Below are 18,096 nucleotides of genomic sequence, written 5' to 3'. Positions count from 1 at the left end.
CGTCTGAATTTCCACCAATTATGCATGCAAAACTTCTACCAATTATGCGTCTGAATTTCCACCAATAATGCGTGCAAGATGAACCAATATGCGTGCAAGACGAACCAATAATGCGTGCAAGACCAACCAATTATATGTGCTCTGTAAACATTTTGACATAGCATGCGAGAATCCCGTGAGGCTACAGCTATGGCTTTATATATATGATATGTGAATTCCTTCCTTCACACCTCTTCACTTCTTCTTCTTCTTCTTCGCCGAGTTCTCTTTTCTTCTTCTTCTCACTTGTTGTTTCATTTTCATTATTCTCCTGTACTATTAATTTTTCACTCTTGTTTCCAAACAAGACAAGCTCTTTTACTGCTGCTGTAGGTATGTTGTTTCTCTTCTATTTTTTCTTTTAAAAAATTTACAGTTGTGATATACAATTTGATTTTTCATCCATACTATCCTTGATGAGTTAATATTTCATTGTTCTAATTTTCAGGAAGTGAGTGGTGGGTTCAACAATCTGGAATATTTGTACTCTTTCTAAGCTAGGTGCCTCTTATTTTAACGGTAAAACTATCATCTGTTATATTGTTTTAAGATGTTAAGATTTTGATATAAGCTTCATTTTTTCTTGGTATATGATTATTATTTTTTGTTATGAAAGTATACTTCTCGAGAAGTTTAAATTTGGTAAGATAAAATTGAAAAATAATTATATATACGCCCTAAATATCAAATATGTGGTATATATTTAGTTGGTAAATTAAAAAAAAAAAGTCTTCTACCCACTTCTAATGAACCATTGCTTTCATATATTTTTAGGTAAAAATAAGGTGTAAGTAAAATTGAAATGAATGAAGAGCACTCATAATTTCTTTTTTTCATTTTGCCTTTTCCATGCTATTTGTTATGTTGTATTTTTTAATTGATGATGACATATCATGATATGAGTGTTTTGAATCAAGAATAAAATACTCTGACTATTCTTCTAGTTTGCATCAATTACATAGATCTTTCCTCTATTTTAAAAGCATACATCTAGTCCAATTAGTTAACACTATTAATAGAAGTATTCTAAAAAGATTCTAAAAATATTATTTTTAACTGAAATTTATATTAAAATAAAATTTATTTACTATTTTACTTCTGATTCTAATAAAGTCTTAAATTATATTTTTATAGTTACATTAATTTCAATCAGTTAAGGCAAACATAAAAGATTTGATTAAAATTTTAACTAATTTTTTATAATAAATATATATATTTAACTAAGTATGTTTATAAATCTTTGTAATAAAGAAGTGTTTAAAAGTTTTGAATTATAAATTGAAATAACTTATAAAATCTTTTAAACTTATATCATTTAAATTCTATGATAAATAAAAACTAGGAATTTGAAATATATTTTTACAATTTAAAAGAAATTAAAGTAAATAATTTTTAATGAATGTGATAAACTAGAGAAAAAATCTTTATTTTTGAACCCTTCATTTCAACCCAATGGTCTAAAAGATTTTAGTCCAATTAAATGTTTAATTTCATGCAATAAATTAATATTTATTAAATTAAATTTTACAAAAATAATGAAATAATAAATAGGTATTATAAGGTATAAATAATATATATGTGTAAAATGAAAAAAAATCTTCATGATATGTTATTATTAAAATAATATTACAAGAAAGAATTTTAATATTAAAAAAATATATGTTTAATGTATTTTATATAGTGCAATAATATATTAATTAATACTTGATGTAAATAAAATTATAGAAATACAAAAAGAAACAAAAGGAAAAAAAATCTATTTCTTAAACTTATTTATTTATTTTAATTGCAAATAAATAATTTACAAAAAATGATTAAAAAGTTCTGAAAATTACTAAATTTGTAATCAAGTTTGTTTACTATACTTTAACAGATTTTGACAATAATAGCAATAACACATCTTTTATAGTAGTTTTTAATTTGGATTTATGCAGTTTTCATTATATATTTTTTCCCCTTAGATATGGATTTCATTATGTGTTTGGTTATATAGGATATTCTGAGCTAATAATAAATATTGATTTTACAAAAAAGCAATGGTATAGTGGAGTTAATTTATTTGTATAATTTAATCTTACTTGACTAATGATTATAATGAAATGATTAGGAAGTAGAATGGATCATAGAAAGGAGTTCGTGTGTGTATTCGCAAATGGACGAATTTTTAATGGCCCAGCTGGTGTAACATTTGAATCTGATAATGTGAAAATTATCAAAGTTGATGAAAACATTACCTTGGGCAAATTGAAGCAAGTTATTGGACGAAAGTTGCGACTTCCTCCCTATCAAAACGTGACAAATTTAGTATATAGGTATCCTACATGCATAAATCCACCACAATACCAAGCATGCAATTTGGAAGATGATACAGATATAAAACAAATGTGGCAAGTGACTAGAAGATTTTCAACTCAATTAACATGTGCAGAGTTGTATGCTAACATATGTGATTTACCAGATAATCACCATATTGAGTCACAACCCATAGGTGATTATGTCGAAAATATGCCCCCATCAAGTAGCAATAGGGTGAACATGATGGAACAAGAATCTATGTTTAGTGATGACATGGAAAGTTTCCAACCATTTGAACTCCCCATAGATGGTGGGAACATTATATCATCATGTTCTCTTCCTCACGTAGAAGATATCATGGATGAATCAGAGGATGAGGAAGAATATGATTCTTATTTAAATGCTGGTAATGGGGATGATAATGGTGACAATGACAATGAATATGACGAGATGAATGAGCAAAATCAGGTTACAAATGCTTCCTTGTCACAAATTCATGTTGAGTCAGTTACAACTCCTGAATTTGGTGAATTAGAAGATATTCTGCATGTTAGTGATAATGAAGAGTTAAATGTTGGGAAAATATTTAGCAATGTCCAAGTTTTAAGACGTGCAGTCAAGCTATATTCTGTTCGTGTTCATCATACATTTAAGGTCTATTATTCTTGTAAAAAGTATGAAGAATATCGTTGTGTTAACTATGGAGATAATTGCAATTGGAGAGTGAGGGCTTGCAAAAAGGAAAGCAAGAACTATTGGCAAATTACAAAATATGGGGGGCCTCACGTATGCTTGAGCACGTCATTAACTCAAGACCATCCAAAGTTGGACGCAGATGTTATATCATCCTGCATTGTGGCAATGGTAACTGACAAACCAGATGTGAAAGTGTCACAAATTATTGAGAGGATGCAATCAATGTTTGGTTATACTGTGTCATATAGGAAAGCATGGAAGGCAAAACAATTAGCAATTGCGATTGCCTTTGGAAATTGGGAGACCTCATATTCCTTGCTCCCAAGATGGTTAGCTGCAGTTCAACACTTCATGCCTGGGTCATGCATATATTTTTCAAACAAACAATGCTCTCAAGTCAATACAAACGGTCAACCGATTGAAATGTTTCATCGTGTTTTTTGGACATTCAAGCCATGCATAGATGCATTTCCGTATTTAAAGCCCATTATACAAGTTGATGGAACATTCTTATATGGAAAATACAAGGGCACATTGCTTATGGCAATATCACAAGATGGCGATCGAAATGTTGTGCCACTTGCATTTGCTATAGTTGAAGGGGAAACAAGATCTGCTTGGGCATGGTTCTTACACCTTGTACGCCAATGTGTTGTAAAAGATAGAACAGGAATTTGCTTAATTTCAGATAGACATCGTTCAATTTTGGCTGCTGTTGCTCAACCCCAAGTTGGATGGCAACCACCACATGGACATCATGTTTTTTGTCTACGACACGTGGCTTCAAATCTTCACAAAGCACATGGAACAAATTGGTTAAAAGAGAAGTTTATAAATATCGGTGAGATTCCTTGTGCTTTTTATGATCTTATAACTATTGATTTTATAATCATTCTAACAAGTGCTAATAATAATATGTAGGGTATGCTTATGAACGTCATGTTGTTGACAGAGAATTAGCAGAAATAGCATTGCACCATACTCCTGCAGCTAGATGGATCGAAGCCATCCCAAAAGAGAAATGGTCACGTGCATATGACCTTGAAGGTCTTCGTTTTGGACATATGACAACCAATCTTGCAGAGTGCATGAATAATGTATTTAAAGGTGTTCGAAGTCTACCAATAACAGGTTTAGTTAAGGCAACCATGTATAGAGTCAATAATTATTTTGTCAAACGTGCCCAACAAGTTCATGCTCAAATTATGGTTGGTAAGGTATTTTCCGAGACAATGACAAAGAAGTTAGATATAGCAACACAAAGTGCATCTGCTTGTGTAGTTCGAGATTTTAACAGAATAGCAACATCATTTGAGGTTATGGAGCCATATAATGTTCGATGTCGTCAATTTCGTCGGTGTTGCAAGGTGAATTTGATTGACAGAAAATGTGATTGTGGAGAGTTTCAAGCAGAAAAGTTTCCATGTATGCATGCCATTGCTGCTTGTGCACGAGTAGGCATAGACCATTTACAATATGTGGATCCTGTTTTTCGGTTGGAAACTATGCAAATGGTTTATAATAATGAGTTCCAACCAGTGGGAGATGAGATGTACTGGCCGCAGATTGATTGTCCTCTTCTAATACCTAACCCATCAATGATTAGAGATAAAGGACGTCCTCGCTCAAGTCGCATAAGAAATGAGATGGATTGGACCACACCCAATGAACCTAACAAGTGTGGATTATGTCGACAAGTTGGTCATAACCGTTCTACTTGTCCACAAAGTGTAGCATCTCGACAATAAATTATGTATTTCACTTTTGTAATAAAAACATTATGTTTTATGAAGATTATATTATAATTAGTTTGATTTCTTTTATATTATTTGGAATTTGTCCTTTACCTTATGCAGAGACATTTTAAAATGGCACAACTTCCAGAAGAGGTGATAAATCCTGGCCCAGAGGATAACTCTCTTTTGTACTTGCAAACCCAACATATTTCCGAACATGTGTGGAATGATAATGTAAGTAAAATCTATTTCTTATATATTATTTCATTGATGTTTCTATAATAATATTTTTTCCCTTTTCCACTATAGGTTAACAGGGTCCTACACACTAGACGAGTCATGCACGCTAATCAAATGATTAACCCACCTAATCAAATAATTGAATATCTTATATTAGCTGGATTTTATGGTGCTGCTCGAGTAGGACAGTTTGATTATGATCGAGGTTTGGTCTCAGCACTGGTTGAGAGGTGGCGTCCTGAGACTCATACATTTCACACTACACGTGGAGAATGCACCATAACATTAGAGGATGTAGCTAAACAATTGGGCCTTCCATGTGAAGGAATGGCAGTTATTGGCCGAACTGACTTTAATTGGCAAGACATATGTGAATGTTTTCTAGGTATTAGACCATCTGCAGATAGACTAAGTGGGCAGCGACTACTTATAAGTTGGTTGGAAGAGAACTTTAATCACCTACCTGATAATGCGGATGATGTACAAGTTCAACAATTCACTCGTGCATATATCCTCCGGTTGATTGGTGGATATCTCATGCCAGATAGATCGGGTAGCAGGTGTATCTAATGTACCTTCCACTACTTTATGATCTTCAAGAAGCTGGAAAATACAGTTGGGGATCAGCAGTTTTAGCTCACCTATACAGAGAATTGTGTAATGCTACTAACCCAACTGAGGATGGGATTGGAGGATGCTTATCATTACTTCATTTATGGGCATGGGATCGTTTTCCTATGCTAGCACCACAACAACCTAGGTATCCAGATCCACAATCTGATATCTACCCTCTCTTACCTCCTTTGGGTTTTAGGTATGTTAAATTTATTAACTAACTATTTGTTATGCTCTTATATTATTAAAATTATATAATTTTTAACATTACTTTTTTGTAATAACAGATGGAAAAATGTAGACAAAACCCACGTCCACTTGCTGCGTCTTTAATCCGATATAGGAGCTTTCTGGATAAAATGACCGATGATGAGATAATATGGCAGCCATATGAATCTCCTTATGTGCGCCAATTGATTCCTGAGTATTGCTTGACAACACCCTGAAATTTGGCGTGCTTCAGTTCCTTTAATATGTTTTAATATTATAGAATGGCATCATCCTGACCGTGTACTACGGCAATTTGGTCGTCAGCAACCAATTCCTTCCATGCCTGTTCATTTGAGAAATTACCACACGATCCAATTACGAGGTAGAACAACTACAAATTGGATTGACAAATACGCAGATTTCATTCAAGCATGGGATAGATGGCCACATGTAATTGTTAATGCTCCTATAGCATTTGATGAACTTGATCGAATATCTCAGTACATGCAATGGTATTGGAGACATACAAGACGATGGATTCAACGTATCAGTAGTGATACAGGTCGTGCGGTAAGTTTTTATTTTTTCACCATTAATATTATTTTATTTTACACAAAAAGTTTTATTATCTTATATCTTATTATTTTTTTTCAGTCTGACATAGCAGAGGAGCTATACAGGCTTTCAATTAATTCTCGTTCAACATGCCCTAGTTGTGTTGATTATCGAGATAGGGTTGCTCACGACCAGCGTAACATTTTACTTGCACTTAGAGAACAACGTTTTAATGTAAACCCTCAGCCTGCTCCACCAACAATTGAGTTGCCTCGGCCACAAATTCCTCGTGATAGACCAAGCAAGCGACGAGGTGGTTACTTGTCTACCCAACCTATAATTGAAAACGAAAATGCAAGGGAACAGGAACCTCCAATTTTTACTCAGGCTTCTGACATATCACTGTCACCATCATCCCCCTTCATCTCTATCGATCCTACACAACTTGAGTCTCATTACATGGCACCCTCATCATCATCCCCTTCCAACTCAGCCAATCCTTCTCAATTTCAACCATTCATGACTTTATTAGATAATCCTGCATTATTTTCAGCTGAATACAATGCTTCTACTTTTGAACATGGTGGACCATCAAATGAAGCATTTGTCACTCCTCGACAATCTATACATTTAAATGAATCACCCTGGTTTGATTTGAACACGCCAACTACACAAACAAATGAGACATTTGAAGCTCAAGAAATTGACATACAACAACAACGCCCACAACGTATGAGAAGAAGGCCAAGATGTGGTACTGGAAGTCACTATCAGTAAGGTGGATAATTTTTTCTTTATAAACTTAAACTTTATTTATTACTTTTTATTTTTAATCTTATACTTATTTCACAATTAGTTTTAACATCATTTAACATTTTTCTCTCATTATATAGTCATGATTTTGTCATTCAAATGATTGATAAATCATTATACTAATCATTTTAATCAGGAGAGAAGGGGAGAAGTCATTCAACAGCAGATGAAGTTTTGAAGTTGTTCACCAGAAGAACGATTTTCATTCACCTCATGCACATCAAGGACAGATTATGAAGAAGTCGTTCACCAGATAAATGACTTTAAAAATTATTCACCTGAAGACCTATTTTAAGTGTAATATATTAGTAAATACTTTTAAAAGTGCAGCATATTGATGTATAATTTTACAGTTTGTAGTATTTTGGTAAAAAATCCTGTCGTGTGGTATTTGTTCGGTTTGACAAGAAATCAAGTATTGGGCATGGCCCTTTTATGTCTATGACCAAAATAATAATAATAATAATTTAGTCTTACAACTTAATTGCTACAATTAAAAATTTACAATCAAAACATAACCTTTTTTGTTACGTACTGTTTGGTATGAGATAGATAAAAAGAAGAGGAAATGATAGAAAATTTCATCAAGCTCTATTTGAAAAAAAAATTAAAAAAAACTGGGGTTTTCAAATTTTAATCAAATATAAGTTAGATGAAGTAAAATTTACTATATACTCCTCTGGTCCTATTTATAAGGCACTTCCAACATGTTTCACACAGACCAAGAAAAACCTTAAACTTCATTAACTCTCATTTAAAATTTAATGAATTTTCAACTTTATCCCTATTTAATATACATTATACCTCATATAAATAAAGTCAACACAATAATAAATGAGGGGTAAAATTGTACATCCATATAAAAAATTTCTCTTAGTACCCTATGAATAGGACCAAAAAATACCTTCTCTCTCTGTCCTATAAATAGGACCAGAGGAGTATGTTGTAGCCTTGCGGGAGTATCATCAGGGATTTTTATTTTTGCATGCAAGGGTGAAATCGTTCTTGGCGTGAACGATTTTTGAAATCGTTCACGCCAAGAACGATTTCACTTTTAGATTTAAAAAAAAATTTAAAAGTGAAATCGTTCACACGAAGAACGATTTCTGAAATCGTTCACGCCAAGAACGACTTGTGTGTAATTTGAAATTCGTTCTTGCCAAGAACGATTTTAAGTATAGCATATTGGTAAATAGTTTTGAAAGTGTAGCATTTCGGTAAAAAGTTTTACTGTTTATCGTATTTTGGTAAAAAAGCCGTGATGTGAAACACATACAGTACTAAAACCTGACTCACTTGTATTATTCATTAATTATAAATAATACTGACTTATTTTTATAATTGTGTTTGGATTGTAGTTAGCAAATCCCAGAAAAAAATAAATGGAAAAACATGTCTTTGGCCGTTCCTTGCAAACCTGAGTGAACAGAAGTAGGAAGGATGGATTAGAAAGTGTGGATAGATTCGCGGGCAGCTGGATAAATGCGTCAGATCTTACAGTTTGTGGTTTGGTTGTATCTAATATTATACTACTGTGTATTTTGTTTGTCTCGAATCCATCCACACCACCACTCCCCAAAAGCACACAAACCAAGGTCCTAAAAGTTCAGAGGTTTATCTTCAAGCAATTCAATTTAGGAGTGCTGAGTGTGGAATCAATAAGGATATCAGTATACGATATAAGGTAACCTTAGTGCCTTCACACGATCCATTCCGTTCTTTTATTAGGCGATCACAGCTCCAAGGAATGGCCGCTGGCAGCAGCATCACCAAATCCTTGAAAGCTCGCCTCCGCTGCGGCGGGGAAACCCTCTATGGACTATTGCTTGCCAGCTTCTCGCCGACCTTGACTGAGATCGCCGGTCTGGCCGGTTATGACTTCGTTGTCATCGACCTTGCTCACGGCCACGGCGACATCGCCAATGCCCTCTCCTGTCTTCGCGCCCTGTGTTCCGCTCAAACCCCTGCCATCATCCGGCTTCCGGAGAATTCCGAGACTTGGGCCAAAAAAGCCCTTGACCTGGGCCCACAAGGCCTCATTTTCCCGCTGGTCAACCACCCTGACTCCGCCCGAGCTGCCGTCTCCTATTCTCACTACCCTCCCAAGGGAATTCGCGGCGCCGCTTTCCCCGCCGTCCGTGCCTCCAACTATGGCTTTGATCCTCAGTACTTAGCCAAATGCGAGAAAGACTTGTTGGTAATGTGTGAGGTTGAGTCTGTGGATGCCCTTGATCGCATAAATGACATTGCTTCTGTGGAAGGGGTTGATTGCATCATGCTTGGCCCTTTTGGTGTGAGCCCCGACATGAATGAGTCCCTCAAGAACAAGCTCCTCCTGGCTGAGAAATCTTTGTTGGAGCTCAAGTGTGAGAGTGAGAAAGCCCCTTCTTTAGCCGCCTTGGCTGTGCCCCATGACCCTCCTCTTGATCTCAAGAGGCGTGGTTATGATATGGTGTGTACGGGTGTGGATGTCGCTCTGTTTAGGGATGCTGCCATTCGCAACATCAACATGTTCAAGAACTAGCCCTTTCTCGCCGATGTTGTTATCCATTCCCTTTTGGGACTCGGCTTTGAGATTGTATTGTGTTCCGTTCAATGAAGTGACTGTTGTAGAGCACCCTGTCAGTCTATGAAGTTGTGTAATGAATGCCTTCAATGCCTGCTTGTTTGTTGGTGTTTAGAAAGAATCAAACGCTACCTTATGTATTCACTGGATTGAGGTTCGTGTTTTAGAACGAATTCTGTGTACTTGTATTGGTTGCGTATCGTCTGCCTGGAAGGTCCCTTTGGAACCCAACCACATTGGCCAACTGATATGCAACCGACAGCACAATACAACGACGCATAAGGAAAAAAAGCTGATATTTCTTCTTCGGTTCTTCCACCCAAGCGTACCAAATCCATATCCGTTGACCGCACCGCAAGATGGATTGTTTGGGTTGGGTAAGTCAAGCCCTCAATGAATAAAGAGCTCCATGGCTCACGGGCTCATAACTGTCCACTATATATACAATGTATTTTCTGATTTTACGAGGCTCTTTAAACTGTGTGTATAAAAAAAAGAAAAGGCTCTTAAACTGTTAGTTAGCGGTGCAATGGTGAGCTAAACTTAAAAAACGATGTAATTTACTGCGGTTAAATGCTAACCAACTCTTGTTACTGACTGGTGTGGGGTCCACAAAACCTGACATGTTAGATGAGGTGTTCTGAACATTGCCTATGTGGCATGCCACGTGTAACACCAAGAAAAAACAAAAAAGGAGATCCAGACAAGACTTTTACACCTTCGCCTGGCTGCTACATCGGCAACGTGCGTCCTGTAGCAGATTGTAAGAAGAGTTTTAAGGTGAAAAAACTCCCTTTAATCCTTTAACGAATGACTAAAAAATACCATAGGAGGTTTGTGGTAGCAAATATGTTTTGACCAAAACAAGTTTATAGCCTAGTTCTAGTGTAGTTTTTAATGATATATAGTTTGAAGAAGATGGGCGAAGTTCCGTTGTACAGAAGCATGTGATGTGGCTGGAGCCAGGTTGGAGTTGCCCTCTTCTTGAATCTCTCAGCTCAGCCACATCCCCACATGACACAGTCTGCTACATCCAGCATCCCATCCCAACTGGCCCATGTGACTCACCCCATTATTATTCTTATTATTATCGTCACCATTCCTGCTTGGCAAATTTGTTTTCGCGAATCATGATTGGAGGAGGGTATTAATGTAAATGCAAGTCCTAGGTGGTGGTCCCGTGCTGCTACCAATAAGATGTGCCTGCTTGATCTCAAAAACCAAAACAAGTAATTACAGGCGCCGAAGAAAGGAAGCAAAGATGGGAGGTCCGAGGGCTTTTGCCAGAAACAACATGTTCTTCATCATATGTCTGCTTACGTTGTTTCTCCAAACAAAGGTATTATGCGTAACGTACAAGGTTGGAGATTTAGATGGTTGGGGAATCCCCGCCTCTTCAAACCCAGACGTCTACACCAAATGGTCCAAACATCTCAATCTCAAGATCGGAGATTCCATCTGTAATAACATCTCATACATATTCCAATCCAAAGTTTCAGTTTTTCTTTGCTCACTTACTGATCATTGCTCATTGTAATTTATGCAGGGTTCTTGTATCCACCAAGTCAAGATTCAGTGATCCAAGTGACGGCTGAGTCTTACAAGAGTTGTAACCTTAAAGATCCCATACTGCACATGAACGACGGTAACTCCCTGTTCAACATAACTTCAAATGCAGTATACTACTTCACCAGTGGAGAAGCAGGGCATTGCCAGAAGAAGCAGAAGCTTCGTATTGTTGTTGGTGACGGTAAGGACGTTTTGCCGTCTGATGCTCCGACTGCTTCATTGACGGGGAACGCGGCCGACGCGCCTTCCTATCCCACTGTGTTTGGAAGCATTCCTGTTACGGCTTCTTCTTCTGCTCCTTCCTCGTCTTCTTCTTCTGTTTCCTGTCTTTTCTTCTTCACCCTTCTGGGATTGGTCCTCTCTCTATTTCATTAGTCACTGTTCATTTCTTCTTTGATTATGCCACACTCATTTCTTTTTTTCTTTTTAATTTATTTAAGGAATTCTTTTGGCAAATATATGATTTTGTTTGATGTAATCCTTTCTGGGGCACTGAAATGTGAAAGCGATCGTGATTGGAGGGGTTTCTTGTTCTTTGATCCACACTGGTTCCTTTTCTCTTTTACGTCTTTTTATCCAAAGTGGCCAATCCGGGGAAAAGCGGTAAAATCGGAAGAAATATTATGATTCTACACGGGTAAGGAAGGTGGGGGTATTTTCAAATCTGAAAAGATGGGTCCCACTCCCAAAATTGAAAATTACAAGGGCAGAGATGTTTCACGCGAGCATTGATACATAAGAGAAAGGGGGATGTCTCTAATTAATCTTAATTTATTATTTGTATGGGCTTGCCGCTTGCCAGCTGGAAATGGCAAGCCATCTGACCATCTGCATCATGTTTCGTGTCGGTCACAAACACCTACGAGTATTATATAGCAGCATTTATGCACTAGCCCGGTGGATTTTTAATTTGATTTTAAATGTAAGTTGAAGCTATCTTATTTTTAATATTTCTCTATTTTTTTCTTAAATAATTTTTATAGTAATTATATATATTAAAACGTTTTTATTAATGGGTAATTCAAACACACGTAATTAATAATAGTATTTTAAGAAAAATAATATCTATTTACTATAAATAACTAATTTAAGTAACTTACTTAATCTCCTTAAATTAATCAACTAGATCTGATATTAAAGACAGAAAATAATATTATTATTACTTCATGAACCATCAATCTGTATATGTATATGTATAATTACTTAGAAATTAGAAAAACATCATAAGATGAGCTCGTCCTATCCTCTTATCTCAAATCCGCTTTCGCTTAGTCTAGACCCTGAATATTCTATCTTAATAATTCAAACTCAAAGAAATGAACTTTTTACGAAACCCCCATTTTAAGGTTTTTTGTTTTGTTCTCTTTTCTGCTTCCTCTCCTACCCCTATGAGCTATGTGGACATGACCAAGAAACGCATTTGCTTCTTGGCTTTCAAACCTGAACCAAACCAGATGCTATAATTTTTGCAGAGCATACTCGATGTACTGCTTGATGATATTTACCGTGGAAGGAACAGTGAGTTGAGCGAGTGGGGGGTGGGTGAGGAGATTTAACAGAAAGTTATAATAGTGTTTATCTTATTTAATTATAGGAATTAATGGACCTAGTAAGAGAAAGTTAAAGGATCTAATGAAAACAAAAATTATAAGGACCTGATTCCAAACTAATAAAAATTATAAGGATTTTTTAATTAGTTTTTTCTTTAAAAAAATTCCTCTGCAAAATTTACTATCCATAACAGTTATATATATATATATACTCTTGTTTTCTTTTTCTTTTTCTTTTGTTTTTTGGTTTTTGCCCCTTCGGTTTTTTTTTTTTTTTTTGTCAAAAATAGTATGAGAGAGCTGTTGAAAGTTGTCTTCTCTAGGGAGCTGTTGAACTCTAATCTCTTCAGTTCTGTAGACAACTCAATCTGCGGTGAACCCTAGAACTTTCTCACTCGCTGTGCCCCCACCATCACCCGCCAAAGGTACTTCGCGTCTTCCATTGCCTTTCTAATGCTTGCTTTTTGTAAATCGCAATTCAATGATATTACTTTTATTCAGTGATCGATCTGAGAAACTGATTAATTTGAGCCCTATTCAAAAATCTTCATGCCTTCATGGTTTTGTGAATTTCGCTAATTACTCGCGCATTTTTTTAATAATAATTATCCGCGCATTCTGGATATTACATTACTTCCTTGTTTCCCGCGATATATATCCATGGATGATCTGAAAAATTCATGTTTCTGGTTGGTTAGAGTTTTGATTGCAACCCTACCTCTGTCAATCTGTTTCCATATCTTATTGTTGAATCATTATTATATCTACGTTAGTGACCTTTATCTTGCCCATTAGTATGATCCTTTCAAGTTTTACTTTTCACCTCAGAACAGATACTTGGTCTATTTGACTCAAAATTCAGAAAGTTGCATAGTATGTTGATGGATGTGTTAATTTTTTTTTTTCCTCTCGGTGCAATAATTTAACTAACATTCTTTTATCGCTTGTATTGGCACTGACTGATATTTCCACAGACCAAAGATATCGATTGAAGATAAAAGAATAGGGGTGAAAGCTGGTAAAGGATTGGATGGCGGAGTTTATTGGACCGAGACTGTACAGTTGCTGTAATTGTCGAAACCATGTTGCTCGTCATGATGATGCTATTTCAAAAGCTTTTCAGGTGAATTCAAGTTTTGAGCAGATCAATCTTTCGTTCTTCTCGTGTTTTCAATTTGATCTATACATAAGCAGTAGGCAATAGCTCTTCCTTCCATAATGATACAGCAAGTTCAGAACGTGAGAATCTGAGTTTAATTAAATTAGTTGCCGTCAGCATATGCTGGCTGCCTCAGTTAATTCTTAAGAAATATCAATGGTTTCAATAGGTTTCGTAAAGATGTTTTACTACTTCTTGTCCTAATTATAAGAGCTAGTTGACTAATTTGGAGAGATTAAGGAAGTAAGTTGAGTTAGTTATTTGTCCTAAATATGTATTGTCTTTCTTAAAATATTCTTGCTAATCGAGTGTATTGACTAGAACTGTTATTATTAGAAGGACTACTTTGAAAGAAAAAAAAAGTATAAATATGAGAGACAAAGTGAATTGGGGTCTTATATTTAGGATTAAAATAAAAGTCAAACAAGGTCTTATATTAAAGACCAGAGGTAGTACTAAATAAGGATGGTTGAAGATTGAAGATGCTTCTTATCATTTTCAGGGAAGAAATGGACGGGCTTTTTTGTTCTCCCATGCAATGAATGTTATGGTGGGGCCTAAAGAAGACCGGCAGCTTATGACAGGCCTCCACACGGTTGCTGATGTCTACTGTTGTGACTGCCGTGAGGTGCTGGGTTGGAAGTATGAACGTGCCTATGAGGAAACACAAAAGTATAAAGAAGGAAAGTACATTCTGGAGAAGTCCAAAATAGTCAGGGAAGACTGGTCATAAGTTAGTTGCCAATGCCAATGGTGTTCTGTGTCTGTCTCCATGATCTGTTAATGTGCAAAAATTTGAAATTTTAAAGATTAGATTCAATTATTGTTCTTGGTTTGTTCATTCTTTTGCTTTCTCTTGTAGTCTTGTACAAAATGATCAAAGACACAGACCATGCCAAATGTATGAAATGGGGATGTTCTTCTGGTGCTGCCATTGTTATTTACCTTTTGGCTTCTGCAAAATATTTGTGAAAGTTGGGATTTTTCTGTTTGCTATTTAACTAGCACAGCTTCACTAAGTAACAATGTTTTGGAAGTTGAAACTATAAGCTTGAATTTGTCTGATATTCTCAACATCATACTGCATCCGCCTATTATGCATTTCTGATCTTTATTCCAATTAACGATTTGATTTTCTTTCTAGTTTTTGATGTATCCTCAAGTCAACTATTATCTCGATCCGTGGCTTCACTGTGCTTTATAGTCTCATGTTTCTCGACATTCATCTAATTCTTAACTCAAGGCCTGGAAATAAATTATTGTCAAACATTTCTTGGTCTAGGTTGATGGCAACCTCTCACGTGACAAATAGGCGCATCTCTTCGCTTGATATCCTCACAGAACAATAAGTTTTCAAATTTTTTAAATTATTCATCGCGTCTTTTTTTTTTTTTAAACTTAGATTATAAAGATCATATTGAATCTTTGTTCTTTGAACCAATTATTGAAAGTACAATGCACAAATCAGATTCACTGTCCCTTCAAGATCATATTTCCCCTCCCTCCCCGAAACTTAGGTTGAAAATACATATTGTTGAGAAGATGTTTATATCATTCCACCATGCTTGTCAACAATTCCCAATCCATTAACAACCATAAAACCACATCCTCCAAAAAAAATTAAAAAAAAAAAAAACATCAGCAGGTATTGACAAAATGGAAAAAAAAAAAAACAAAAGCCTGGTTCCAACGAACCAAAATCAACTAACGTAGAATAATGGGGGAAAACAACTCGAAAGAAAAAAAAGAATGGTTGTTTCCTAGCCCATCACATTACAAGTATTTTCTTCCTAGTAATCCATCTCCTTTTTGCGTTTTCTATTGCATCCTCCCTCGTCTTCGCAAGTTCAAGAAAGCATTGGCAGTACTGTGTATTTATTGTATCAAGCTCCTGTTGCAGCTCGTCACACTGATCTTTGTCTGCGAGAGAAGAGAATTGATGCTTGACATGTCGAAGTTTTTGGGTTCATCGCCACACGAATCGATAGATGAGACAGTTGAGTTCTCTGAAACGTTAACTGAGTTCCCATCAGACCCACCGATGCTGACAAATCCATCACCATGAGCTCCCCTATTGCGTTCATCTTGATCACATAACCTGACATCTGAATTGGACCTTTTGGTAGTGGAGCTCTCATAGAATCCATCAAAGAAAGTACAATTAGGTTGTAAGTTTTTTAGCATCTGAGACGACTGGAATCTCATCCTCAGCTGAAATGCCTGACATAAGTGATTCCTGTTTCTCTTGATCTTCATCAAGAACCTGTGAGTTAACATGATCCTCGTAACTATGGCACCTTAAAGATGATCCCCTCTTTAAAACTAGGTGAGAATGGCCATCCAAACAATCTGCTCCAGAACATAATTGTTGACGAGACACTCTCCAGTTAGGAACAAGCCTAACAGTCATGGTGTGTATTAGTTCAGCAATAACACTCACGTCCCCACCAGTGAGATCCAGATTTTCTACCATCTCCTCGCAATGGAAATTGCTGTATCAGAATCAAGATAGAATGGAAAATGGATATTCCTCGCACGACCTAACAAATACATAAACATTTAGCATGATGTTGTGGCAGGTAAAATATATATATATATATATATATATATATATAAGCACTCACCATTTGCCTCAGCAATGCGCAGACTAAGTGAAACTGTTCTGTCCGAAGCATTTTTCTGCCCTCGTAACCTGAATTCATTACTCTTATTCTTCGTAAGGAAATCTAGAGTTAATATTTGAGGAGTTTCTTCAGTAACTTTCAGACAGGAGCCAGGTAAAACATCCTTGACAGTCTGGTCTATCTCCATGGGACGTGGCTCAGTTGGTGGTGTTGTCACCAATTCTGTCATGTGATTGGGCAGCTGCAGTGCATGGTCGACCACCTTTGTGTTGTCAGTAGCAAGAAATGGATCCTTCAATAGCTCAGATGCAGGCAATCTCATAGAGGCTGGAACTAAACATTTCTCTATAAATTGTTTCACTTCTGGATCATTCACTTTACCGAGGGCAGCAGGCTTTATTCCCTGAAAGTAAGAAACTTATAAGTGTAACAGAAAACAAGACTAAGAAAAGATTTAAAGAACAGAATTAACAGTAGACTTACAGAGGTAACTTTCTTGTATATCTGTGCATGATTTTTGCATTCGCTATATGGGTACTCACAGGTAATCATTTCTAACATGCACATGCCAAAAGAATATATATCAACAAGTTCATTATACTCTTCGTCATAAAGCTCAGGGGCATGAATTCTGGCGTTCCTGCAAAGTGAAATTTAAAATAAGCATCAAGACCAAATTCTTCCTCTAAACATGGTTAGTCCAGTTAGAAAAACAGGAAAAACTGAAGCATGTTACCAATGACACTCCGTGCAGTTGGTTGCTGTAGAACAGTTGCCAATCCAAGATCTCCAATCTTAACTTCTCCAGTATTACCATTAAAAAGATATTATCACATTTTAATCTCTATGGATGATAGGAGGATCGTGGCTATGCAAATAGCATAGACCTTGAAGAATTTGCCTTGCCCAGTTCTTCATGGCCTTCAGTTCAACATTCTTATGCATTCTTCGATATCTGATCCATTACAAGCAAGAGCAAAATCAATGAATGCTAAGGCCAAACGCATCAGGGGGAAAACATTACCAAAAAAAAAAAAAAAGGTCAATAAACTTACCGTCTCAAACTCCCAGAGATGAATAACTCAGTTATCATGTTAATAGTCTTGTTCGTATCATCCACCCAGGAATTATAGAACTTGATGATGTTATCATGTTTCAATGACTTCAGGAGATGAACCTCAGAATATACCCTTTCCAATTGTTGTGGAGACTGCAAAACGTCCTCAATATCCACTTGGTTCCAGGCAACTTCTATCCCATCAACTTCATCGAATGCCTTATATCTATAATAACAATAAATAAAGGTAATTTAAATTAAGAAAGTTCCTTCATTCAAAAATTTTTTTAACTTAAATATCTAACTATGATAAAACTAAAAGAAGATAGGTCTAAGGGCCATACACAGTCTTGAATGCTCCTTTCCCCAACA

General features: G+C 35.9%; 3 protein-coding genes, 1 long non-coding RNA gene and 1 pseudogene across 5 annotated transcripts; 4 read left to right on the top strand and 1 right to left on the bottom strand.

Annotated features, from left to right (window-relative positions):
* The first annotated feature begins 309 nt into the window (after positions 1–309).
* Positions 310–5,169, top strand: LOC114744242 (uncharacterized). Its single transcript, XR_003740077.1, has 3 exons — positions 310–558; positions 4,887–5,000; positions 5,076–5,169. It is a non-coding gene; the product is annotated as an uncharacterized LOC114744242 (long non-coding RNA).
* Positions 5,170–8,633: 3,464 nt separating this feature from the next.
* On the top strand, positions 8,634–9,723 carry LOC114744250 (2-keto-3-deoxy-L-rhamnonate aldolase-like). Its single transcript, XM_028932435.1, has 2 exons — positions 8,634–8,794; positions 8,928–9,723. Exons 1-2 carry the CDS (start codon positions 8,682–8,684, stop codon positions 9,721–9,723), a joined length of 909 nt encoding a protein of 302 aa, XP_028788268.1. The 5' UTR covers positions 8,634–8,681.
* A 280-nt stretch (positions 9,724–10,003) lies between these two features.
* LOC114744246 (mavicyanin) lies at positions 10,004–11,877 on the top strand. The gene is made up of 3 exons (XM_028932430.1): positions 10,004–10,142; positions 10,935–11,225; positions 11,312–11,877. The coding sequence occupies exons 2-3, from the start codon at positions 11,027–11,029 to the stop codon at positions 11,707–11,709; spliced, it is 597 nt and encodes a 198-aa protein (XP_028788263.1). The 5' UTR covers positions 10,004–10,142; positions 10,935–11,026; the 3' UTR covers positions 11,710–11,877.
* Positions 11,878–13,134: 1,257 nt separating this feature from the next.
* Positions 13,135–14,987, top strand: LOC114744247 (protein yippee-like At4g27745). 2 transcript variants are annotated; one of them, XM_028932431.1, is made up of 3 exons: positions 13,135–13,309; positions 13,859–14,007; positions 14,546–14,987. In XM_028932431.1, the coding sequence occupies exons 2-3, from the start codon at positions 13,915–13,917 to the stop codon at positions 14,774–14,776; spliced, it is 324 nt and encodes a 107-aa protein (XP_028788264.1). In that variant the 5' UTR covers positions 13,135–13,309; positions 13,859–13,914; the 3' UTR covers positions 14,777–14,987. The 2 variants fall into 2 exon arrangements, with proteins under 2 accessions (XP_028788264.1, XP_028788265.1); XM_028932432.1 differs by lacking the exon at positions 13,135–13,309 and having other exon boundaries at positions 13,335–14,007.
* A 569-nt stretch (positions 14,988–15,556) lies between these two features.
* Positions 15,557–18,091, bottom strand: LOC114744245 (probable serine/threonine-protein kinase WNK10; annotated as a pseudogene).
* Between the last annotated feature and the right edge of the window lie 5 nt (positions 18,092–18,096).

This window comes from Neltuma alba, unplaced genomic scaffold (assembly GCF_004799145.2).
Source record: "Neltuma alba isolate B1F8T4 unplaced genomic scaffold, ASM479914v2 tig00004298_pilon, whole genome shotgun sequence".
NCBI classification, from domain to species: Eukaryota; Viridiplantae; Streptophyta; class Magnoliopsida; order Fabales; family Fabaceae; genus Neltuma; species Neltuma alba.
The sequence above is the reverse complement of the archived record's forward strand: the minus strand, read 5'-3'. Positions and strand labels throughout refer to the sequence as shown.

Coding starts and splice junctions, on each gene's coding strand:
- LOC114744250 (XM_028932435.1), top strand. CDS start 8,682: ATGCGTCAGATCTTACAGTTTGTGGTTTGGTTGTATCTAATATTATAC. Junction 8,795..8,927: donor CCAAAAGCACACAAACCAAG/GTCCTAAAAGTT, acceptor TTCTTTTATTAG/GCGATCACAGCTCCAAGGAA.
- LOC114744247 (XM_028932431.1), top strand. CDS start 13,915: ATGGCGGAGTTTATTGGACCGAGACTGTACAGTTGCTGTAATTGTCGA. Junction 14,008..14,545: donor CTATTTCAAAAGCTTTTCAG/GTGAATTCAAGT, acceptor TATCATTTTCAG/GGAAGAAATGGACGGGCTTT.
- LOC114744246 (XM_028932430.1), top strand. CDS start 11,027: ATGGGAGGTCCGAGGGCTTTTGCCAGAAACAACATGTTCTTCATCATA. Junction 11,226..11,311: donor CAAGATCGGAGATTCCATCT/GTAATAACATCT, acceptor TAATTTATGCAG/GGTTCTTGTATCCACCAAGT.